The sequence below is a fragment of the Sturnira hondurensis genome, unplaced genomic scaffold, assembly GCF_014824575.4.
Source record: "Sturnira hondurensis isolate 20B ecotype Veracruz unplaced genomic scaffold, ASM1482457v3 Scaffold0000396, whole genome shotgun sequence".
Taxonomy (NCBI): Eukaryota; Metazoa; Chordata; class Mammalia; order Chiroptera; family Phyllostomidae; genus Sturnira; species Sturnira hondurensis.
This window is the reverse complement of record NW_028073027.1, coordinates 3,023,901-3,050,092: the sequence shown is the minus strand read 5'-3', so window position 1 is coordinate 3,050,092 and position 26,192 is coordinate 3,023,901. Positions and strand designations below refer to the sequence as shown.

Below are 26,192 nucleotides of genomic sequence, written 5' to 3'. Positions count from 1 at the left end.
TAGGGTGTGATCATTATTAGGAATGGAAATTTTTATGCCCAGGCTTGGCTTAGATCTGGGACTGAAAATAATGTGTAGGAGAAGAAGCAAAGGGACCAACAAAGGGGAGAAAACCAAGTGAATGTTCAAGTACAAGATTCTATATAAAACCCAGAAATGCCCTGGAATAGAACATGCACTTGAATATTGTTAAGTTATTTAAACAGCCAGCTAATGTTGCAGATCAGCTTTTAAATGCTTGACAAACAGTACCAGGGTTCTGACCTTAACCTGAAATTCCTTGAACTCTCGTACCTGTGAGCATACACCCAACATTCCTGCCCCAGTATGCACTTTACCCGTCATAAGGAGCCATCATTAATGAGTGCTCTGGAAGGGAGCGTGATTTATACAGAAGCTAACACATTCTGAGAAAGAGGAAAACAAACACAGACAGCAAACCACTATCTTTGAGCAGCTTGTCCTTTAAGTATGTCGAGATCCAGACCTTTTAGTTTCACTTCAGTGATCTCCAAAACGGCAAGCGTGTGTTCGCCACTGTTCCAGGTAACCATCTCTCTTTCTGGGGAAAGCTTTTCAGGTGTCCTCTATGGACCTGATTGGTTATGGATTTGATCTTTGGGTAACTTCAATCACACATTTCAAAGATTTCCTTTCAGAAAGTTTTACTAGACTCTTATGAGCCGAAGATACTGAAAACAAAATGGTTCATGATTTTAGTCTTATTTCTTCTTTATTCAGTTCTGTTGCTTTTGAAGATATATAATACAGTGCAACCTTTGCTTAACTTTGCTATGCTGTAAATGTTTTTAAATAAAAAATGCCATTGACATAGCAAAATGCTATATCTTAATTTAAGATATTTCCGTTACTCTTGCCTGGAGCCACACTTGACACTTGACAGTTTTCCACTGCTAAACAATGGACAGAACCATCTTGGAGTTTATTTTGGGTCCTCTGCTCTAGCATCTCACTGAGACTAACACCTACAACTTTGTAGCTGTATTACTTGAATGCAATGTGTTTGAAAGATTCGGATCTGAAAATACAAGACTTCACTCTCCATTTCCTTATAACCTGAAGTCTGACGGCTAATGCATTGACAGTGAGGTAGTAATAGTGATGTATTGGGTACTCATTTTTTTGCTAAGGTATAGCCTGCTAGAAGATTAGGCAGTGACTCAAAGGTGAAGTGCTGGCATTATTTGTTTATCTGTTAAACTAGACCCCACATGATTTCATGTACTCGTACATAAACTCTCTTGATGGGCAAACTTTGAATGTTCATTTTCCTCTCAGTTAGTATCCAAATGTATTTGCAACATTCTAGCAAAGAGACTGAAACTTACATTCTGTACTTATAAATTGTTCATTACCATGCTCTCTGATGGCCAATTCATGCATGGTTCTATCTGCAACTCCACAAATCCTTTTGCCCAGATAAACATGGTGGAGTAAACATAAGGTGCTGATAAAGATGCATTTGAGATTAAGGAGAGAAAAAGTTATATCTCACACAAAATTCCCACATGTGTAATTTTAAATGTTGTAACTACTTACTCGGCTTTATATTTCTGTGTTATAGACTGAGAAAATAATACTTCACTAACCTCATCAACTCATATTTAGGACTATATGTAAATGACATTTAAAGATTTTTTATTATACACAGGAGAAGTCTCATTGCAGGGAAAAAACAAACAAACAAAACCTCTAGAAAGGAGGACTTTCTTTCCCCTGTGCTGTGAGTTACTGTAAACTGTAAGGCTCAACACAGAGAACTATAATAATTGTGTGGGATTGCTTATGGTTTGGGTCTTTTAAAACAAAACCATCAAACCTATTACTGTTTCCCTCTTTGATAAAGTGAGAAATGTAAATATCAGCAGGAATGTAGTACCTTTACATCAATCTGAGCCTTAAAACAGGTGGAAGTCACTCCACTTGCCATATATTTAACACTCATGAATGCTAATGGGATGAAGTTCTGTTTTCATGTAGGGAATTTGATTTCTTTGTGTGACAGTAATACAAATACTTAACCTTCTTCCTCTAACTAAAATATGAAAACAAAGAGAAAATGCAAGGTGCACAAGCTTTTTAGAGCAAGAAACCTGCCTATTGAAAACACAAAAAGCAATTTCACATCCATCTATAATGGTGTGTAAGATAGAAATCTGACTTATAATATATATCTCCACCATTGCTGAGTTGGAAAAACCTACCAAGAGACTTTTTTCCAGTTAAAATTCTGTGTGCCTGGCAATAAACTATGCTCCAAAGCTTTTAATTAAAAAAGCAAATGAAATTATATAAAACCACATTGTCTCTAGGTGCTGTTGTATTAAAGGATTAGAGTGACAAGATAGTTGGATTTTATTGTTCTAAACATGTGTTTCAGTTGGTGCTCTCGGACCCACCATGTGAAGAAAATGAAATGTAAGTAAATAGCAGCAGGCATTTTCAAAATTCAAAGAATAAAAAAAGGCTGAAGTCATTTAAGAAACCCCAGATGAGTTTCAAATGGCTAGTACAACCTTGCAAGAAAAAGAAAATAGTTTTAAATGCAAGTTGCTTAATTTTTCTAAAAGCAAAAGAAAATCCCCTTTTATTATGATCAACTTTGTTAAAAAAGTAAGAAGCCTTGTTGATTTCTAGGTATTTTTGCTTACTACCTTCCCCCCTGTTCAGGTTTTGAGAGCTCTTTATGTTCATGAAAGAATCAATACATCACCTATGGCTGCATTCATACCTATAAATCACGTCAGTCATGGGAGTTAACTTTCTGGATAATCCAGTTTCAAATAGAAGCAAATTAATGACATTTTAAAACTGTGTTATATGTACATTTCAAAGTGCATTTAAGATATACTTGCTGGGGCTAAAAATATACAATACTTTTTCTCCCACTTTCTAAGTCTTTCTAGTTGAGTTAATAATTCAGTTAACAGAGACAGATTAGCAGGAGAAAATCAAAATTTTAATACATGTGCACTGGGAATTCACATAAGCATAGAAATTCCAAATACAGTGAGCAAAATGACATATATATTATTTTGGACAATGGAGAAAGAAGGAGACTGGATTTTAGATTGCAAAAGTGAGACTGGGCCATTTATAGGTGATTGAGGAAGTGTGGAGCATACAAGGCAGGTGAATATTTACTAGGCAACAGAGAAACAATGGGACACAGAGTCTAGCTAAACAGCTTTTGACTGAAGCCCTCTTATTTATCATTCTTAATTTAAATTAAGGCTAACATCCTAAGATCCCCTTTCTGAAGTAGACCTTTCCATCTGAATCTCTTAGAGGGGAATAGGGATGGTCAAAAGTTCTTTCTGAGTCTTTTGTTTCCTAAGAAATAGCTTAAAATATATATTTCAAAATATAAAATTTTGGTTCTCTTCACAGTCATGTGCTGCTTAATGACATGATATATTCTTGAATTTATCAAAGCAATAAGTTTATATTTCAATAGTCAATCTTATTTAGGCCCACAGATTCTCAGCACTGAGAACAGTAGTAAAGATGAATTCCTCTAACCATCCTCATAGAGAAGAAATCATCTTCAAAACATTTGAGTAAAGTAGGGCACTAGTCACGCCTGTAGGGACAAAAAAGATCCCCTTCAACAACTACTTCTAGAGAAGTCTGATATTGGAAATGTATTTCTGAAACATATCGTCATTGTCATTGTCATTGTCTGAAACACTTTTCCTCAATGTCATTTTTCTTATTAGCATCATTATTCCAATTTGACCAAGCACATACATATCTCTGAGCAATAACTTCATCTTTAAAAAAATAAAACTTTTTCTACACTGAAAATCTTACGTCTAAAGTTTGAGTAATTAGAATGTTGTTACAGTTCAGATACTTTTTTTCATAACTCAAGAATTCCTGTGTAAAAATTGAACTTGAGAAAAGCACAGCAAGTGGAAGGGAAGGAAGGCCACGGGGCCAGAAGGGCCATATTCTAGGTCAAGTCCTTTGGGCAGTTAGGGACCTCCCCACCTACTTTCTGGGTCTCACTGGTGAAGTGTATAAAATCTTGAGGGGGAAATAAATGATCACAAAGGTGCCTGCAATTCCTAAATTTCACAACACTTTGCATTTCTCAAGCTAACTGCTTCTTGACTATTTTGCTGCATATCAGAAAATCCACCAGTAGGTGTGCAGTGTCAGAAAGTGAAATAAGTCAGTTTGCATAACTGTTAGCACAGGAAAAAATATTGAATGGCTCGAAAATTAAAGCTAGGAAATAAAATAAGGTAGTTAAACTTGTAATTGACATTATAATAAGTATGTGGTTAATTTTTAAATGTAAAGAACAGCAGAGATTTATATATGGAGGGAAATGAAGCTGTCCACACTTCTGGTCATGAATTTAGATTTCAAGACTCAAAAACAAGAAGCATTTTTTTTTAAGTTTGAATAATACAGGAAGAAAAGTTCCTTGCATTCATCTCAAAATCAGAATGCTACATTTTAATGATTTTTCATATTTTAATATAATATTTTAAAATGTGACTACAAGTGATACATGTACATTGTAAAATTTTAAACAATATAGAAATATAGAAAAGGTAAATTGCCTCATGAACTATCTTCAAAAGAAGCAAACGTTGTTAGTAATTTGATGTACTGTATATACACAACTGTATAATACCTATTTAGTGAAATCATTACATTTGTATAAAATATACACAAAATAAAAATGAAGGCCCTATATTGTTTTACTTATCAAAGCTTTTAACTATAAATATAAATCTACATTTTTTGATAAATAGATAATATTTCTTTAAAAAGATATGCCATTAATTATTTTTAAAATCCTTTATCGATGGTCACTTATGTTAGGATGATTTGTAGTCATACTTCAGCTGCCATTTTTTCCAGCCATCTGTACCTGTGTTTTTGACTAAACCCTCTAGGTACAAAAACAAACACCCAGAAAAACTTTTGTCTGGGTGACTGAGTTTTGTCTTAAATATTTGGGGTAAAATTTTCTTTAATTTTATTTATGTATTTTTAGAAAGGGGAAGAGAGGGAGAAAGAAAGAGAGAGAAACACCAGTGTGTGGTTGCCTCTTGAGACCCCTACTGGGGACCTGGCCAGCAACCCAGGCACGTGCCCTGACTGGGAATCAAACTGGAGAACCTCTGGTTCACAGTCCGTTGCTCAATCTGCTGAGCCACACCAACTAGGGCTGGGGTAAAAATTTTAAGTTGACATTCACATATGTTAAAATGTCATTTCTGAAAAGTAGGGTGATAAATGGAACACATTTCTCCTTAGAGGTACTGGGAGCAATAAGTTAGCTGACATTTATGAATGCTTTCAAGCTAAGAAGTACTGAGTGTTATTTTAACCATGGCTGAAGAAGACATGAGTAAGTGCAGCTCCATCTCCGAAGCTTATCGGGCTGTGATGAACAGCTTTCCACTCTTTAATCCCAGGGTATTTTAACAGCAACCCATCTACTGAGGTATGAAGGAAGTCCGTCAGCAAACATACTTTCAAAGCACAATGTGTGACATGAAAAGGGACTCTGGAATGGATAGCACATAGTGTCTAAACCTGGGGAGTTAAACCACCTAAAAATTACACTGTGAACTTTATTTCTGTGTAATCTTTTTAACCTTTGTTTGGAAACATTAAGTTGTACTGAGGCACACAAGTGGTTTAACCATCCTAATCGAAAAAATCAACTTCCAACACTTTGGCAAATAGTAGAAATGGACACATTCATTCATTTTCCTTTTATCCTAACTTGTTTCTCCAACCAGAGTTGAAGTGCTGCTATTCCCCAAGATATCAAAGGTTGATAGATATTATAAACTTCCCTGGAGAATTTGCATTTTTGAGAATTTTGCATCTCTGAATAACAGAACAGAATGCTGGGGTGGTTATCTCCTAATATCTAATACCTATGACACGTTACCCCTGAAAAGTTAGTCACTATCTTCTTCATGCACAACAGTATTTGTAACTCTGGCATCGAACCTACTACTGTGCAGTTACCTGTTTAAGGATCTTACAGTTTCCATTTACATGTATCCTCAGTGCCTTGAATGAAGTGGGCATACAGAAAACATTTGCTTCATTGTGTCAGGGGACTTGCAGTGAGTAAGTGATTGTTGAGGAATTAGGTGTCAGAACAATTATTGTGGTCCAAAAAATACATTTGGCCATTCAGAGGTCCAACACTAACTGTTCTTTATCACCAGGTGCATAAACTATAAAGATCAATACCCAAATGACTGGTATATCTGGTAAGAACATCTTCACTTTGTTTTATAAAACCTTTGGTTATATATGTGTGTGCATGTGTGCACACACACAGTCCTTTTCCTACATAATAAGTATGGCACATGAAATCATACCTATTAGGAAAGTAATAGAAGTCCTGTGAATCAAAATATGTAGAAACATCTCTTTCTATTTAAGTAAACTTACTAGCTTTAAGAATAATAGCTCACTCCCTGGTTGAAAATCTTTAAAGGTAAAATCACTGCCCACTCTGAGCTCAGCATACATCCAGGCTCAGTGAAAATGTAAGTGGTGGTGGGGGTGGAGGTGGTGCGAATGTTGCTTAACCAATTCAGCCTCCCAGATTGCTCCAGTGAGTCTTGTGGGTTCCTGCCCCCTTTTCAGAAAGTAATGAGAGCTCTTAAGATCCCTTCACACTCCAGACCTCACTCCTCTCCTTATTCTTCTGGCATCAGGTTCTTGATGCTAATTTTCCTGGTGGCTCTGCTCTGCGGAGCAGTGCTCTTCTGCCTTCCGTGCTGGCTGAGGAGATGCCAACTGGGTTCCTCAAGACCCACCATGGCTGTTTTCGCTGTTGGAGACTTGGACTCTGTTTATGGTGAGCTGTCTGCACATTTATGAACTTGCTCTTTGAAAACTTACAGTTTTGCAATAAATTAAAAAAAAAACGAATCCCTGGAAAGCAGATTTGTGATTTTACAACCAGACATAGTTTATTGGAGTTGTAAAGCCATGAACTGGGAAAGGGTGTAAGTGGGAAAACTTCAGAAATAGGGAGACCACAAAAGAAAACAAACAAATACAAACAAACAAAACTAGGGTCTTGGGAAAGTGATTTATAGTTGAGTATGGATAGAATGTAAATATTCTGCTCAGTAGACAAGCAGAAACAAGAGATATGTGGGGGTGGTCACTTCAAGTAAATGGTAGGGCTGAAGGTACAGAAAAGTGTTTTTGAGATTTGGATATCATTCTATGCTGTCCTGTGTTCATAGTCTCATTAGTAGTTCTCTTCCTCCCTCATCGACAGTAACATTGAACCACACATTCTATATTGTCTGCTGACAATGCAAAGTCTAAAAAACTTGGAATTAAGCAATGGAGTATAAATATTTATATTTTTCCCCAGACACACTGGCAGCATCCTGATCCTGCCTGCTCCCACTACGCCCCCTGCACCATGCCCCTCCTGTTATTTTCTAGTCTGTACTAGGAGGTAAAACATAGAAAAAACTGAGGTCTTAGAGCTATGATTAATTCCAAGGCTTGTCCTCATTTGGAATATCTGTTATGAAACATTCCCTCTAGGTTACTGCACTGTGTATACCACAGTTGCCTCAAAGATGCTTAGTAGAGATTAACAACTGCACTTCAGAAACTTGGGCCACATAAGATTTCCAATAGGGCCCTGGCTGGTGTAGCTCAGTGGATTGAGTGTGGGCCTGTGAACCAGACAATTGCGGTTCAATTCCCAGTCAGGGCACATGCCTGGGTTGCAGGCCAGTTCCCAGCAGGGGCCAGTTCCCAGCAGAGGATGCACAAGAAGCAACCATACATTGATGTTTCTCTTCCTCTCTCCTTCCCTTCCCCTCTAAAGATAAATAAACAAAATATTTTTTAAAAGATTTCCAATAGATAGTATAGGGCATGTCCTGGAAAAACTAACAGCTAAATTTAAAAAGTGGCATAAAAATAAACTAACATGTTTTAATATCAAAATTCATTACTCTAAGGTTTAGTGATTATATTTACTATTGACTTTTTTGAAGTCATTATTTACCAAGGGGAATATTGCCAATTTGAGAAGTGGTTGTTTTGGGAAAGATGATTAAAATATCCATTGAAAATAGTTAGTTCTCTTAAAATCAAAATTATTTTCTTCTGAACATAGAGAAAATAGGGTCACTGACCTTTTAACAAAATACATGAGTCGAAGGGGTCAACATGGTTACTTTGGTCTATTTTTCTTTATTTAACTAGAGGTGTTAAATAAACAAGTGTGATTATGTTCCTTTCAACTTACTTGAGTTCCTACATAGGAGAATTCACGGAGGTCCTCTTGACCCGTCTCTTACTCTTAGTATTCTAAGGAAGACTTCCTGAAATCTTAGAAAAATCTTTTTAAAAATTTAAGTAAAGTTACCCACTTATATAGTTATAATTTTAAGGCAATTTATATGCCATGGTTATATCCTCATTTATCTAATGATCTCATATTTCCTGAATGGTGGTTTATGTACATGGTTTTTAATTAACTTGAACTTGCCTGAGCTTACCTAAATAGGTGTGGGTGTGAGAGAAGGGGTCAAGGCTGATATGGTACTTCAAAATCTGCTTATAATAGCACTGAGTGCAAGGCATTAGAATCACATTCTCTATATTACCCTGCAGTCATTATGGACAGGAAAAGAAAATACTTGGGAAAATCATTTTTTAAAATAATAGCATAGTCAAAACTTATTTCATTATCTACCAAGTGCTAGGCATTACATCCAGGGCATTTGAGATATTATATCTAGTTCCTAAATACCAGTTTGGAAAAGTGGCTATTCTCTTGGAGGGTATCTACTCTACAGAGTAAATGTACCACACAGATATTTGTCTAAGTCAAGTAATAGACTTCAAATTGTCCAGAATTAAGGGTAAGAAGCCAAAAAAATATTGAGCAGGATACTTATGGCTTAGCAGCCTACACAACCTTATATCCTGGGCTTTCAAGTATTTTCATATTGTCATTTCTTAATGGTAGAGATTGCATTGCTCTCCAGAATCCTCATCGCCTTCCCTATTCCTTCTGTTCCTCTTTAATTCAATTGGTGTAGCTCTGTACCTTTTTTTGATCAAGGAAGAATTAAACTTTCCCCCAGCTTAAGTTGTATCACGAAGTTCACTTCTATCGATTTCCATCTTAGAGGTCGCAGATTTAGTTGCCCCTTCCCATAATGTTTTCCCCTCACCCACACAGGGTTGGGTGTTAGGTTATTCCATTCACTGACCATCTCCCATCTGTCCGCTGAGGACTCTGGATGGCTGTATACCCAGTGAACAGTCATTCACATAGCCTTTGATGTGGCACTTTTGTTTCTCCTCACTAAAACAAAAAAAATGTAGAAGAGTAATTTAAGAAGTGTTCATCTCTGGTCCTCTAGTCACATATTCTTAACTAGTAACTTTTGGAAGTAAATTTTAAGCTAGTTGGAAACCCAGATCCATACTGGATATCCTTTCCCCAATGGATCCTTTTTATTCTCTCAATTCTTTATACAAATGATTCTTCCTACCTAGTATTTCCATAGAAGAAGCTGCCATCCAAAAGGGAAGTGAGGAAACCACTACCAGGATTTTTTTGTGATAAAGAGGAAGCAATTGGCTGAAACCACAGCCTCCACCTCCACAAGCACCACGGACTATGTGGAATTGAGTATGGTTACTGCCAGCTTCATGCACCCACTCTGCAGATTACGGGGTGTATTTCTGAGTCTTCCTCAAGGCCACTCTTTAGAAATGCAGGGAAATGAGAACTCACATGAGGACACTGGTGACATAGCAGAACATGAAATAGGTTTCTGGACTCCTTGTCACCCCTTGAGCACAAAGGGAATGATAGGTTTTTCTCCTCTGTAGGAAATGGGTCATTTAAAACATTTTAATGAAGGGACTAGGTTTGCTATATTAACCTTGAGTTCCTTCTAGACTTCTAATTTATTTTTTCGTAACTTCTTTCAAGTTATTACCACTATTTTTTAATATATTATTTGAAACAGCTCTGCTCTCCTGACCTGTGGTTGAGAAGTTTGATTCTCAGGGTCCTATGAAGTCTACCTCAACTGAAAAAAAGTCAACAGAAGAATTTTGACTGACTATTGGAGGCTGGAGTGAACTGAAATTTACTGATATTAAAATACAATAGGAACTTTCTCTCACTACCAATTTCTGATAATATTGCATGACTCAGGTTGCCAACTACTTTGACTAGAACTACTAAAGAGAGGAAGGAAAACACTTGGCTTGGGAACTGCATCCAAGGTGTTTAAGGAAGGCCTCACCAGCCTACCCCTTCTGAATATCTGATGAGACTTTTGTCTAAGAATGGTCCTCAGAAATCTTGGCCAACCACCTGGCTCCCAGGGGCACCTCTTGGGCCAATAAACATATCTTTTCAAAGTTCTCAGCTGATCCAGTGCTTAGATTTCTCAGGTTTCCTTGCTTTCTCATAGGACCTATGGTTCCAAAATGAAAAACATGCTATGATTAAAGTCTTTATGAGCCCAAAAGGGAGAAGTATTATTTCTGCTACCCCATGGAAGATAAGAAGGGAAAGGAGGTACTGTTAAAGAATGAGGAAGAGGAGAAAGACCAGAAGAAAGTAAAAGCAGGGGAGGAGAAAGGAAGGATGAAGATTAAGAGGAGAAGGAACCTGCAGTTTGAAGTTGAAGTTAATTTAAGGACTGATATTCGAACATTTATTTTATGGAAGAATTAACATCATCAACATGTCCATACTATTCCTAAAACTATGTCATTTTGCTCTGCTTCGGGCCCAATTCCTTTCTTGGACCCAGCTCCAGGATCTCCCAGATAGTCCCTCCTTCCCGCATGACCCTTCCTTCATCCCCAGCTCCTCTGACCCTGTTTCTGCTGAAATCTCCGAAAGGACCCGCTCACTGCCCGCATGTGCTCTTGAATGGGGTAGTCCACGAAGTAGTCTCTGAGGCCTTCTTGCTCTCTTTCAATCACCAGAGACTAACAATTCTAGTATAATTCAGGTATTTTTTGCTTTTTTTTTAGCATCTCTGTCAGGAGTAAAAATAATATAGTGTTTGAAAGTTTTTTTTAAATTTCATTATTTTACCTATGTTAATGAAGCTTCTGGTATCCTTTCCCTCTAATAATTCAACAGAAAACACAGCTGTGTAAAACACAGCTTTACAACCAAGCTTTTTTTTCCCTCAACTGTGTAAATAGAAAATAAGAACACATATTTGGCTCCAGAAGGTGATTTTTTTAAAAAATAATGAGTCTAGTTTTTCAGTAAAAGTAGGGTAGAAGAAGAGAAAAATCATCAAAATCCTCAAACAACCACTTATATTCCAAATCTCTTGTTGGGGAACTGCTCTGCCTGGTTTTGGACTTGTAACTGCCCCCCATGGCTAAGGCTGAGTGAGCAACCTCTGGAATGCGAGCCACTAAGGAGACAAAGCTTGTCCCCTGCCCCCAATGCTTGGTCATATAGTCTATATTGGGTACAACCTCTCAGAGGAGGGCAAACAAAGCCAGACACAATCACTTGGAAGGCTATCATGGAAGGACTCGGTGGGGGGGGGGGGGGGGGGCGNGCTGAAACGAAGAGCGCGTCATAGACCCTCACCCCCCCCCCCCGACTATTCTGACATAACCTGAGTCCCCACTTCCGTCTGGGAGAAGCGCTTCCTGGCTGTAATCCACTTAAGCCTAAAAACCTATGATGGGGTAGGCGGTGCAGCCCTTTGCAGGCTAGAGCGGGATCCGGGATGACTGGGCATAAGAAAGAATACGTGCCAGATAAATCCTGTGAAACCTGCTTTGTTTAGAATGCTCTCATTTAAATGATAAGGGTCCAAGCAAGAAGTGTGTCCCTCAAAGTTTTATGGCTCTTTAGCTATCTGACCCTGACTGAGAATAAGCCCTCATAGTTCTTTGAATGCCATCTATTGTTTGATCCTTACCTATATTCTCATGCAAACCCAATAAAAGCCCCTTGAGGAAGGGGCTCTTGGCCCTTCTCCTTTGAGGGATTGGCCACTTTTCCTCCCTAAGGAGATCCTGTCTTGGCAGTCTTATTTTCATCCGTGGCAGACGGGGGAACTTATGGGCAAAGTTGCCCCCACAATCTCTAGTGTCTGTGATCAGTGCTCTCCAATTCATAAGACTAAGGACTATACAACAGGAAGAATAAGTAGAGAATACATCTGACTGAAACAAGAAGAAGACATAAAATTGGGGGCTTATTAGATTAATTTTTAAATTAATGTTTGAAAAAAGAAGCAATGACAAAGGAGCCATTAAAAGGGGGTTTAAGTTTAATATAAATGAGCATTTTTATAATTCACTGAAAATGTGACTGATAAGTTTTCATTGAAAATCAGGTTGTGAAGCTGAATAAAAACACCCTTATTTTTGGAGACATTTAAAAATTATAAAAACAAAAAATATAAGGTTTGGGTCCCCTGATGAAGGGCTTGAGGTAGAACACAATCTAGTGTTCATTAGAAAACAAAGAATATGAGAGTCTAAGAAGGGAATCCCTGTCGTTTTTTCTCCATATTTTTAACAAAAAATAAAAAGTTACCACAAAATCTACATTGAAACTCTTTCTTTCTGTTTCATGAGTTACTGAAATAGATTAAGTTACTAGCTGGGTCCCCTCAGCCCTGACAAAGCAGCAAGCAGGTCCCCTGACTTCCTGTGTAGACAGACCTTCAGGTGAGAATCCTCTGAGACACACCTCCAGGGACACTCATTTTGGTTTAGCTTCTCCTCAGGGCTAATCTCTCTGATAATGTTGCCTTTCAACTATCCAATCTCCTTAACCCCATTTCTTCTGCTATTTCAAAGATAATCTTTCCTTTTTCCTTTTTCTTATTTTAAGGCAAATAGAAATACCAGTCTTCCCATAGTGATCAAATATGAATGCTCCAAGTCAGGGAGGGGAAGGAGAGCTGGACTGAGGGAGGCAAGAGCAGATCCTACACTCAACTCCCTCCTCCCTCCACCACACCTAGGATCCTGTCGCTTTAAATGTTACTTCCCAATACTTTATGTTTTACATATAAATATTCTGTGATTCATTTAGGTGAGGAAGGAGAGTATTTTATTTACATACTTTCATAGTGAAGCATGATGATTGTAACTGCTCACATTTATTGAACTTTTACCTGTGTCGTGCTCTGTGTTAACACTTGACATCTCCGATTTCATTTATTTTTCCTTCTGCCTCAGTGAGGGGTTCACTATCTTTCTGAACATTCTAAAGATGTTGGAACAAAGGCACTTAGAGATTAAGTTACTAGATGAAAGATTTGTGAAATCAGGCGTTTTTAGCCACTCCCTATATAAAAGAAAAGGATGAACTAGAGAAGGAAAAAGGTAAAAAAAAAAAGTTAGAAAAGGCATGTTAAAATAAGCCAAGTTCATTGGAGTGACTCATAATTGTGTGGAAAATCTATTAAAAACTCAGCAATGAGTATATTGGTTTCACATAATTAAACAACAGACTCTAATATCTTCACTAACCTTCTGTCAGAACCATAGGATTTTTGCAAGATCTTTTAATTGGTTTCTCTCAGATACTTAATTTATCAAAAAGTAAAAATAATACTTGCTTCTTTTCCAGTCACATGATATTGTACATAAACACTATTTGAAAAAAAGTGAAAACTGATATATGTTTGATTTTACAAGAGCTCTCTGAATGCATTGTCTCAGTTGTTTATTAAATGAATGCCTTGTGGCACAGCAAGTTTAAGAGCAATAGCCAAATCTACAGGAAGCAGGTAACAATAAAACTTGCCTACCACAGAGGGAAATTGTCGACATCCTGTTGCCTAGACCACTGTATGGGTAATGACAGTGGTGGGAACCATTTGAGCTATTAACTGTGAATCAATCTGGTTGACCACCCCAGGCAGAATGATAGCTAAATTACCACTGACTTGGTATTGAACACTCCAGGAACAGTTCTCCTGGAAAACGGGCGGTGCTCAGTACAAGTACCCACAAGGCAAGGAAGTGCTGGGGCAAGCACACCTAATGAATGTTAATTCCATTTAATCAAGTCCCTCAGGCTTAGCTTACGCCATCCTAAACTTCCTAAATGCAAGGGACACTAATGCCACAAAATTTTCCACTTAATAATGTCTGTTATAATAATAATACTGATAATGACTAAAATACTGACCATTAAAACAGGATAGATTGGGAAATAATATTATAAATAAAAGAAAATGTGTATATTTCTAGCATAGTATAGTTCTTTATATGTACTAATAATGCTAATACTTATAGTAATAATAATGATACTTAAATGTTAATTAATAATTATTGTGTCCCAGGCTTTAAGCACTTTACATTATTTAGCCCTGCTTTTGTAGATGTAGATACTTTCATAATCTTTTTATTACACGAAAGAAAACAAAAACAGAAAGATCTTGTAATAGCCTAGGAGTAGATTATTCAAGTTAATAAATAACTTGCTTAAAAACTGCTGAACCAGGAGGTAAGATATATTCTGAATATAACTCTGCCTTTCACACATTATATTAATATTTGTGTTATTATGCTTAGTTGTGCAAACCAGTGAATGCAAAATAAAACGAATATATAAAAGTCCGTGATTCTAAATAAATGCTATCCGCTCCAAAGTAATAATTCTGAACAATCTATATGTGGGTCCCTGTGATGCAGCTGTTGCCTAGTACGTGGTTACCCTAAATTGTTTCTATGACTGTAGCGCGGTCTTTGGAATCGCCTTGATGGTACCAAATCTCAGTCCTCTAAAGGAAGAAAGCAGCAAACTTTCCCTAGTAAGGTCCAGGTAGGAAATATGTTTGGCTTCACAGGCCATATGGTCTCTGTGGGACTTCTCACTTCTGCCATTTTAATGCAAAAAAAAAAAAAAAAAAACAGCCTGAGACAATGTGTAGATGAATGGGCATGATAGTTAAATTTGATATACAAAAGCAGTTTAAAAATTTGACTTTTCAGGATGAGGGCCTAGTTTCTTTTTTTGGAGGTTGTTACTATTGTTTTGGGAAGAAGCAATGAAATAATTCCCAGACAGGTAAAGACCCAGGTGAACAAAGGAAAAAATATAAAGAGAGATGGTTATAAAATATCACTATTGATTTCCGGCAACTCCAAAGCCTTTCAAGAAAATACTTAGAAAATTTCCAAAAGAGCTTTTGCAGTAAGTGAATGGTCACTTGAGGTGATCAATTTGATAAAGAAAATGCTTGGCTTTTATATTTAATGGCTTGTAGTATGCATAATCTAAAAATCAAGAACTTTGATTTAAAAATTAAGATTGCCTTTTCTTTATTCTGTGTGTATACTTTAGTTGCAAACTTTTCACAACTTAATATTTTTACTATTGATCATAAATAACTTTTAAGTAATTACCTTCATTAGTTGCAGTTTCCAGGTCATAAATAAAATGATAAAGTTCAGATATAATATTTAATGTAATATTTTAATATTTAAGTGAGATTTACATTTCCCATAATGTGAGCATTAGCTAAAATGCCATATGTGTCTACAAGAATTTTGTCTTCTGATCTATCAAAAATGGTGTTTCTTTTAGTTTTGGCTGCTAAATTGTAAATGCTTTTTGATGGCTTAGTCAATAATGGTATAGAGTAGTCCCTTCTTACCTGCAAGAGGTACATTTTAAGACTCCCATTGGATGTCTGAAGCTGCTGATAGTACCGAATACATATACTATATGTACTACATTTTTCCTTATGTATACATACTTATGATAAAGTTTCATTTATAAATTAGACACAGTAAGATTAACAACAATAACAATAAAATAGAGCAATCATACCAGTATATGTAATAAAAGTTATGTGAACGGTTTGGGGGACATTATTAAGTAAAACAAAGGTAACTTGAACAGAAGCACTCTGGTACCTGTGAGTCAGAGACTAATGAGCAGATAGCGTGCACCATGAATGTGCTGGACAGAGGGATGGTGCACATCCTGCACAGGCCCGAGCGAGATGGCCTGAGATTTCATCACCTTACTCAGAACAGCACGCAATGTAAAACCTTGGAATGATTTACTTCCACAATTTTCTATTTCATATTTTTGGACCATGATTCACCTCAGGTAACTGAAACTTTGGAATGCAAAACCACGAATAAGGGGTGGCTACTGTAATCAGTCCTTGAGAGCAAATTTTCTTGCTATAGTGACCAAGATGATTGCAAGTTTTTTCCTCTAGTGCACGAATAATTTTCTGTTGCTCCAGTGTTTCAAGAAATGTCAGATTTTGCTGGGCACTTCATGTACATCTGTTTTATACTGAGTAGAAAGATTATAAACCCGCATCTTTCTTTTCCAGGGACAGAAGCAGCTGTGAATCCAACTGCTGGAATTCGCCTTCAAGCCCAGATCCCCACACTGTACCCTGCTGCGTGTGTCAACACTTTAGGACCCCCTCCTCCGTATGAAGAAATTCTGAAATCAAGCCAATTTTAGATCTGGATCACCAATTGAAAACATTAAAGATGTTTTCAGTCCAAAACATCAAATTTAGGAACAGTGTTTTTATTGAGCAGGAGTTTCCAGAGATCAATTAACATAACCTGAAAAAGGAAAAATGGAAGAAGAATGAATGTAGGGAAAGAATTTTGGTCAGGAAGATGTTTCAGTAGTAAATTAGTGGATTCAGTGTATCACTGCTGTGTTATACTTTTTTGTTGTATAACTGAATCAATGTTTCTTCATTAATAATCAGTAATTAATGCTCAGAGAGGCCTCAAGAAAGTTTAGGATTCCATTCTAGTACACATCACAGCTTTCTCTGCCTCAGTATCTTTGTTTTAATCTGACCTTGCTCCTAGTATAGAGTCAATAATGATTATCATAATTTGATTATGACTCAAGCAGAAATTCAGACATGTGCACAGTCAGAATCAGAAAGAGAAAAACAAAAAGTCGAATTCCTCAAAAATGTTTAAGCTATAAATAATGCAAATAATTAGTATTGAGTTTTAAAATGAGCGCTATTCATATTGACAAGCTAGACAGAGGGGGAAGTGTGTGTGAAGGAAGATGGTAGACTAGAATAAAAAAGCTGAATCCTAATTCCAGATTGTGTGCAGTCAATGAATAATATCTAAATTTTTTTAAAATCAATTAATAATGGTAAAGTACATCATTTGGAAATTAGGTCACAAATGCCTGAAGCAAAACACTCAAGAACTGAAAATAATTGCCTTGCCTGGGCCAGGTGGCTCAGTTGAGTGGAGAGTTGTCCAATGCACCAAAAGCTTGCAAGTTCAAACTCTGTTTGGGGCAGAGACCTAGGTTGTGGGTTTGATCCCCCATCAGGGTGCTTAAGGGAAGCAAACAATCGATGTTTCTCTCTCACATAGATGTTTTTATCCCTCTCTCTCTTTCTCCCTCCCTAAAGTCAATAAACAGATCCTCAGGTGAGGCTTTAAAAAAAAGAAAGAACATAATTACCTCAAGAAACAAGATTTAGAGATAATGCCATGGAGATTAGAGCAGGATAATGCCGTTTTTCATTGTTGTTTTTAATCACAGGCCCATAGCACTGTTTGTCTTTTAAAATGAAATGCATGCATTACTTTAATTAAAAAGAAGTATAAAGTTAAATAAATTTTGGCAAGGTTACAAATTTTGGCTTGCAATTGCAAACAAACAAAATCACACTATCAGAAAAATGTTAAACATTAATGTGTTTAAATTGTGGGGGTACAGGTGATTTTATTTTTTATTCATGTTTCTGAATTTGTGTTCATATCCTGTAAGTTATGTGTGTTAAAATCTGTTCCAGTTACAGAACATTCAGTCAATGGTTATAATTAACACCTAGAAAAGTGTATGCACTTCTGGAAATGGGGCTAAGGATTCAGCAGCTGTAGTTGTCATAAGTTAGTGAAAGTCCAGGTTCAAGTGATCAGCATTTATTTTTAGGAGAGTTGCATTTATGTGTGAGAGTAAGTCTACACAGACTATATGCTTGGCCTCTGGTTTATTTTTCTAGGTATAGGAGGAGAGGTGGGGATAGGTTTTAAGCAGGTGGGTAGGGCTGGTAGCAAAAAGAGTTTGTTTTAATAAAAACTTTTCTGACAAATATCTCATCAAATATCAGAGGTCACATTTTTATTTATTATCTAAGTAATACCTACTAAATGACTGTTATATGTTAATTGCTGTACAAGGTCTGAATTTATTTCTCCAACTTACTCAAATATTCATTGTAATGACACTATAATTTCTGCCACTTGGCTCTGACCACCAGAGACTTGAAAGTTTTGTAGCAGGAACTTTTTAGGACCCGCTGAGAACTGTATAATAATAAACCAAATTTAGGTTATAAAATTATCATGACATTTGAAAAGAAACTTAGAAAGATAAATCTGTGTTCCTTTTCTATCCCCTCATCTCTGGAAATCTTTGCCTGCATTAAAATTAAGGTTCACCAGTAAATTTTTAATGTTCTATTTAACCTGGTGTTTCATATTTTAATTATGACAGGCGTAGATTTTTTCCTTCGCATATTAAAGAGCATTCAATTTCTCAGTAAGGTCTTACTACTGACGGTGTAGCTTTTTCCTTCAACATCCAGCAGAGGGCATGGAAGCCTATCTGTGATTCCAGCCCATTAACTAGATTTGATTTAGTGGTTAAATGAAACCATGAAGCTGGATTACTATTAATCTCAGATTTTTGATAAACCCTAGAAAACTATATTAATCATGAGGTTCGAATCTGCAGAGAAGAATCTAGGACTTTAGCTCATATTGCTCACAATGAAACTGAGCATCAGGGGAGATGCCTGTATCAGAGTCTGTCTATGAAATCTGACATGCACGCCTCTTTGTGTGGATGAGACCAGAGAGTTTGAGGGGCCTGTAAAACAAGGGTTGTGTGTATGTAAAGTGCTCACATGGCAAGTAGCCTCTACAGCCCTGACCCAGGAGGTCCAGCCACTTTTTTTTCACCTGACTACAAGTTCCTCTTTAATTTCCAGTTTTGTAGTTCCAATTGTTTTCCTTTGTCTTAGGTACAACTTTTACAAAAGACAACTTTAAAATTCAATACCTTTCATGGAAATGAAATAGAGCTTGGATAGAATTGAAAAGCACTTGTGTGGACAATGAAATGAAACTCAACTAGAATATTATATTTAAGGCCAAACGTGAAATACTTCAGGATTGTATAACAGAAATGAGACAATAAACATGTCTTGGCTATGAGAACCCACTTTTGATAGAATATTTTTAAAATCAGAACAAGAAAAAGGAATATTTTGATCTCCAAAATATATAATGAACTCACACTACTCCACTACAAGAAGACAAACGACCCAGTTAAGAAATGAGAAAAGGGCCTGAACAGACACTTCTCCAAGGAGGACACACAGAGGGCCCAGAGACATATGAAAAGATACTCAGTATCACTAGCCATCAGAGAGATGCAAATTAAAACCACAATGAGATATCACCTCACAGTGGTCACAATGGCCATCATAACCAAATCAACAAACAACAAGTATTGGAGAGGATGTGGAGGAAAGGGAACCTTAGTGCACTGTTGGTGGGAATGTAGACTGGTGCAGCCACTGTGGAAAACAGTATGGAGTTTCCTCAGAAAATTAAAAATGGAACTGCCTTTTGACTCAGCAATTCCACTGCTGGGATTATACCCTAAGAAACCTAAAATACCAATTTAAAAAAACCTATGCAACCCAATGCTCATAGCAGCACAATTTACAATACCAAATGTTGGAAGCAACCTAAATGCCCATTTGTAAATGACTAGATCAAAAAAGTGGTACATTTACACAATGGAATACTATATAGCAGAAAGAAAAAAAGGAGCTCCTACCCTTCATGACAGCATGGATGAAACTGGAGAGCATTATGCTAAGTGAAATAAGCCAGGCAGTGAAAGACAAATACCATATGATGTCACCTATAAGTGAAATCTAATAAAAAAAACAAGCATCAGAAATATAACCAGAGGCATGGAAATAAAGAACAAACTGACATAACCAGAGAGGAGGGGCAAGGGGGCTAATGAGAGAGAGAAGGGGAAAAATCATCAAGAAACATGTATAAAGGATTCATGGACAATGCCAAAGGTGGGTAGGATTGAGGAATAGGAGGTGGGGGTGAGTGGGGCAGGGAGGCAGGGAATGGGGAAAAATGGAGACAACTACATTCGAAAACAATTTAAAAAAGAAATGTGGAATATACATTCCAAATGAATCTTTTAACTTTGAATTCATTTTGCTTTGTGATTTTAAACAAAATAAATCTATTCAGGTTTCTTTAATTTTTTTTTCTATTTAATCCTGGAAAATAGTATAGTATAGTTTTTTGTTATTTTACTAAATACAGTTCTACAAAATGAAATAAAAGTATATCTGTTTATAAAATGGAATAGTTTGGTGATAAAACAAAATTTATTTATGCTTATGAATTTAAAAAATAGTTATTTTTCTTTCTAAAATCATGCCAGTCTTCACTGACTATTGGACTCATGAAGCAAATAAAGTTTGTCAACCAAGATATCAGATTTTTGTAGGAACAAGTTGAAAAATGGTATTGCTCAGAAGCACTGAAATTATCAATGAATGAAGGTTGAAATTATCAATGAATACAGATTTCTTAGCTTTATTATCTTATTGGCAGAGGGCTTTCCCTTTGGAAAATCATTTAAGGGATGCCTTAAGCAAACTAAAAGAATTTTCCTTTCTCTAGTAATTAATTTAATTATACCTCTCTATGTTTAATAAAGAGTCACTTTTTATTTTTTCCATCACATATGAAAACTGACATCATGTTTCAATCCAGATTATTCTCTCTTGTATATCTAAATCTGGATAAATTTATAATGTTAGAGTCTTAGGTATCACGGACTAATTGCCTTCCAGATTTACAGGTGTAGGAGCTGTTGTTTTTTATTAAAGAATTTTGAGAGACACAGAATAAGAAAACCTGGTGAACAATTGCATTTTTACCTGGTATCATGTAAGAAACTCGTCACCTGTGATAAAGCCAACAAAATAAGTCAATGCTAGATAAGGAGAGTAGGATGAAAGAATGGGATGTCAATTTCTTAAAGACAGCAAAACATTTCTAGGGTGCTAAAGTCTTTCTGCAGATATAAGGATTTTTCTTAAAGGAGAGTATGTAGTTGAAAGGAATGATTTCATAGGCTGCTAAAAGTAGGAGGCAGCTACCCATGACACACACTCAGTAACAATAGATGGTCACTGAAAAGGGTGATTCTGTGCCACTGCAGGGCTTTTGTTTTACTGTTTTCAGTGTACATGTGTGGGACCAGAAGCAAACTGGTTAATGCTTTAGAAAGTTGTTTACATTATAAATATAGTTTTACCATAATTTTATTAGCATAAGGAGAGGATTTCTTTGAGAAGGCACCAATAGCTGACACATGCTCAGAACAGCCATTACTGAAATATTAACTTCATGAGATTCAGTGACCTCTGTGATTGTAGTTCCCTGATATTCCAACGATGCATTTTCTTAATTTTACTCTTTTTTTATTTTGTCTGTTTTTGACAAGGTTTGCTGACTGCTTCAGTTTCTGGTATATTAACCAAATTAGTTTAATTTGTTTTTCATTACTAAACTTCAAGCTTTTCTTCATTAAAATGGAATCCCTCCAGTCGATCAATATGTCCCATTTAATAGTTTTACAAAGACATTATACAATGTTTGTTTTAATTTAGTAAAAGGAAAACTAGAACTTACAACTAGAGCATCTCTCAACTCCTCCCCATAATTCTTTGAGTTATAATTTGCATGCAAAGACTTAATTTAGAAAATAAAAAAGTTTGATGATTTCAACAACCCTCCTCAGTTTTTCACCTATATTCAGTCTTTCCTTCAGCAAATTCAGAAAGACCATGAAATAGCTGGATTTTGTTGGCTTTATTTCCCTTTGTCTGCACAATGGCTATTTCACAAAGGCATTTCCTTCCCTACTTTTAAACTTCCATTTTCTTTTTCCTCCAGTTTTTTCCTTCCCCATCCCCCTATGTATTTTCAACAAACATTTAACCTGTCAGTTTTGTGGGAGCAGTCAAAATTTTTGCAAAGGAAATGTCATAGTACTCTCTGCATTTTTCAAAAGTCTCTTAAATTCTTGTTCAAGTAGAGACTATAAAAATTAAAATTATAGTATTTTATTTAAGAGTCTATCAATGGCAAAGTGCAAATAATTTGCGGTTTTCAATTTGAGACCCATTGAAACAGACATTTTTCAGACAATTGGAACTAAATAGACATTGGAAAATTTTATATTAAAAATTTTCATTATTGATGCTAACTGTGATAATACTTGTGGTTATATTGTTAAAAACTCCTTCTCTTTTNGTGGGAGCAGTCAAAATTTTTGCAAAGGAAATGTCATAGTACTCTCTGCATTTTTCAAAAGTCTCCTAAATTCTTGTTCAAGTAGAGACTATAAAAAATAAAATTATAGTATTTTATTTAAGAGTCTATCAATGGCAAAGTGCAAATAATTTGGGGTTTTCAATTTGAGACCCATTGAAACAGACATTTTTCAGACAATTGGAACTAAATAGACATTGGAAAATTTTATATTAAAAATTTTCATTATTGATGCTAACTGTGATAATACTTGTGGTTAAATTGTTAAAAACTCCTTCTCTTTTATACACACATAATGAAGTGTTTATGAGGGAAATGATGTGTTTTCTGAGATCTGCTTTGTGTAGTCAAATAAAAACTGTATTTTGCCATATACAATCCACACTTTTTGTTGCCCTAATTTTTGAAGGAAAAAATAAGGATGCACATTATGCATGGGTAGTACCTGAAATAATTGTATCTGTTCTTGTGTTTTGTAATTATTTGCTATATAAAATTTCTTGTTCCATAATATGTTTAAAATGCATGCTAAAATTCCTTTATAATAAAAAAAACAAGTGCCCAAATGTAAATAAATAAAATTGAATTAAAAATTAAAGATTTCTTCCCTGAAAGTTTGGGCCAAAAATGTTGGTACATATTATACACAGTAGCACATAAATGAATAGTCTCGTTGTTTTAGGGCTCTGGAGAAAACCTATATGTTAAATTTGGGCATATGTCCATTTTTTTACTTGCTAACTATAATCTAGTTTATGGCTCTTCTTGTCTGTCCTCCTCCTTTTTCTTCTCCTCCTCTTCCTCTTCCACCTCCTTCTTCTTTTTCCTTTGTTTTTAATGAGCAATGAAATTTAATAAACTACTGTAACTTTTGCTTACAGTATATTTTATGTAAAGAATACTACATTGATTAACCCATTGGATACCAAAGTCCATTCACTCAAATATGAGTTTTATTTCTGATATACTGGAAAGGTGTTTTTTAACTTATTTTTATTTAATGTATTTTTAAATCAACTAAGTGTCAAACTTAAATATTTTTAATGGAAACTTTAAATTGTATCATAAGTGAAAGACTGACACTTTTCTAAATCCACATAAAAATGGATAGAGGTCTATAAAATAAAAGTATTTAAATGTACCATCAAAAATATTTTAATACCATTGACAGTAATAATAACACACTTAGAGAAGCTTTGAAATTGGAGATATGCTATAGCATGGGAATAAAAACAAAAATAACTTACAATTTTTACCTGCAGAAATAAATATGCAAACAATTAGTGATTATTTTAGAAGTTGATTAACTATGCTCAATTTAATTAAATAAATGCAGATTAATACACCAATATAATATCATGTTGTCCATAAAGTGGTAACAATATTAAAGGTTGCTAGTTTCTTGTGTTGACAAGTATGTGGGAAAACAAATACTTTTATAAACTTCTGGTGGAAATGTAAAATTACTACATTTTTTTTGGAAGTCAATTTAAGAGCTATATGTATTGAAACTGAGGGTCCTTGTGACTTTATGACTTTGACAAAATTTAATTGTGAATCCTGATATCTGTATCTATATTTATAGATATATCTCTATATCTATATATAGAGATACATATTAGATATATATCTAATCCTGATATATATCTATAGATATGTATTTACATATCTAGATATATAGATATATACATGTATATATGTACATATATATTCCTCAGAGACCTAACCTTTTACCCCTAATAATCAGCAGTCCCCAGGGCAGCAGAAGACAATGTAGACAGCCACCTGGGCCTGAGTAGTGGTCACAGGGTCTCGACCTCTGGCAGGTTAAAGATAACATCTTGACCTGAGTTACATGTGGAGAGCCGGACCAATAAAATGGTGTTTGTCTGATCAAGATAGCAAAAATTTTATAGAACAAAACGGAGTCATTCATGGTAACCAAGATAACTGCCACTCAGCCTTGATATTTCGGTTTAAGAGGGAAAGTACCTAAGTGGCGCCAGACACATCTGGCAAAGAGGCACACCTACAATACCTGCACATGTGACCAGAATAGCGATGGCTGCAGAGTGGATACCCATAGGTAGGCTCCTGGGCAAATTCCCCACTTGCCATCAGGGGAACCAAGATACTTATCAAGAGACCCAGAAGGGTGGAGTACACCACTTTCGGGGGTAAAACTGAGGCGAGTTCCAGACCACTGCTGAGACAGCCGAGCTCCACACACCAGTGTGCGGCTCCACACTACACTGATGGCCCTTGGCATCAGCCGCCAGAGGCTCTGCCCTGCTGGACCGAGGACTTTGTCTGCCCGGCTGCCCACCTGGCTCCAGAGAGCTTAACTTGCAAGATGCTGACGGCTCCCTTGCTCACCATACTGTCTCCCAGACCCGCAGACTGAGAGACTCTGGGACTAGGGTTCATAACCCCCCAAATCTCTCGTGTGATGGTATTACTGCTTGTTTCTGAGTGATTAGTATTGTTATTAGGTTAGTATAGATTTGGGTTATATCTGCATTAATAAATCTGAGTGAACCTGCATTAATAAAATTGGAGTGCATAGCACAGTCCCCTGTGTTAGCTCCCTGTTATTTCCCAGTGCCAGTGTCACCTGTAGGACTGGTGGTAGTTGGTGGCTCGGTGCTTTTGGTTCTGCAGGCCCAGGTCAGACACCGGAGCGAGGACCGAAGACCGGTTTACAGGAAAGACTATATCACAAACATATGCTCCCGACTTTACGGTTCAGTTCCTGAGCCCTAAGTTGGACAGATCCCATGGTTGCTTTCCCATGAAACCAGGCAGACTGGGAAAGACCCCAGAGCTGTTCTCGAGACCTAAAAAAATGATTCATTGCTCTTACTTTACCTCACCTCTGACCAATCAGCTCTCAGCGGGACCTCCAGCCCCCTAACACATTGTGTCTTGTGATTTTGCTCTATACAATCTCTAACCCATATACCATCAAGCAGTTTGGGGTTTTGAAGATTAGCTTCCCATTCTCCTGGGTGGTTCCATTCATAAAAAAAAAATAATCATTCTTTATCCACTGTACTTCTTGGTGTCTACTCTTTGGCTCTGCTAGCCCTGGGTAGACAAACTCTTTCTGTTCTGTAACTATCGAAATAATATATATTTACACAGATTAAGTATTTCTACTTTAAGACACAGTTAGAAAATAATTCTATAGTTTTAACTCTACAGAAAGGCAAATATGTTTTAAAATAAACATCTATTCCAATGTTCTCTATAATAGCAAAAGTGGAAATAATAGAGATGTTTAAGGGAACAAATTAGAAAAATAAGGATACATATGGCCAATGAACTGTGCAGCTATTAAAAAGAATAATGTGACATGAAAAATTGTCAATAAATATATTTATTGATTTTATTTTTAAAGGAAAAACATAATGTAATAATACAGTGTATACATTTTCAAAGGCTCTATATATGTATTTCAATAATTTTGTTTAAAAGGCTACAAAAACTTTTCTCAGGAGAAAAATAGTTGTGGAAGAACATAGACATGAGTAAGAGAGACATTGTTTAATTCTTACCATTCTGTACTATGAAGTTTTCAAAAATGTACATAATAAATGTACATAAATATACATAAAATGTATTTTTACACATATATATATTTCTTCTAACTCCAGAGATTCTCTGTGTGCTGAGACAACTGATGTGTTTAGCTTGTATGTTTTCTTCCTTATCTTTTTATGTTTTATAATATTATTTTAAAAAAATTTTAAATGACAAAT

The 26,192-nt window shown here is 36.0% G+C and overlaps 1 protein-coding gene across 1 annotated transcript; it reads left to right on the top strand.

Moving 5' to 3' along the window:
- Nucleotides 1–360: 360 nt before the first annotated feature.
- Nucleotides 361–17,401, top strand: TMEM207 (transmembrane protein 207). The gene is made up of 5 exons (XM_037040657.1): nucleotides 361–546; nucleotides 2,402–2,439; nucleotides 6,231–6,275; nucleotides 6,729–6,871; nucleotides 16,377–17,401. Exons 1-5 carry the CDS (start codon nucleotides 472–474, stop codon nucleotides 16,511–16,513), a joined length of 438 nt encoding a protein of 145 aa, XP_036896552.1. The 5' UTR covers nucleotides 361–471; the 3' UTR covers nucleotides 16,514–17,401.
- The last annotated feature ends 8,791 nt before the right edge of the window (nucleotides 17,402–26,192 follow it).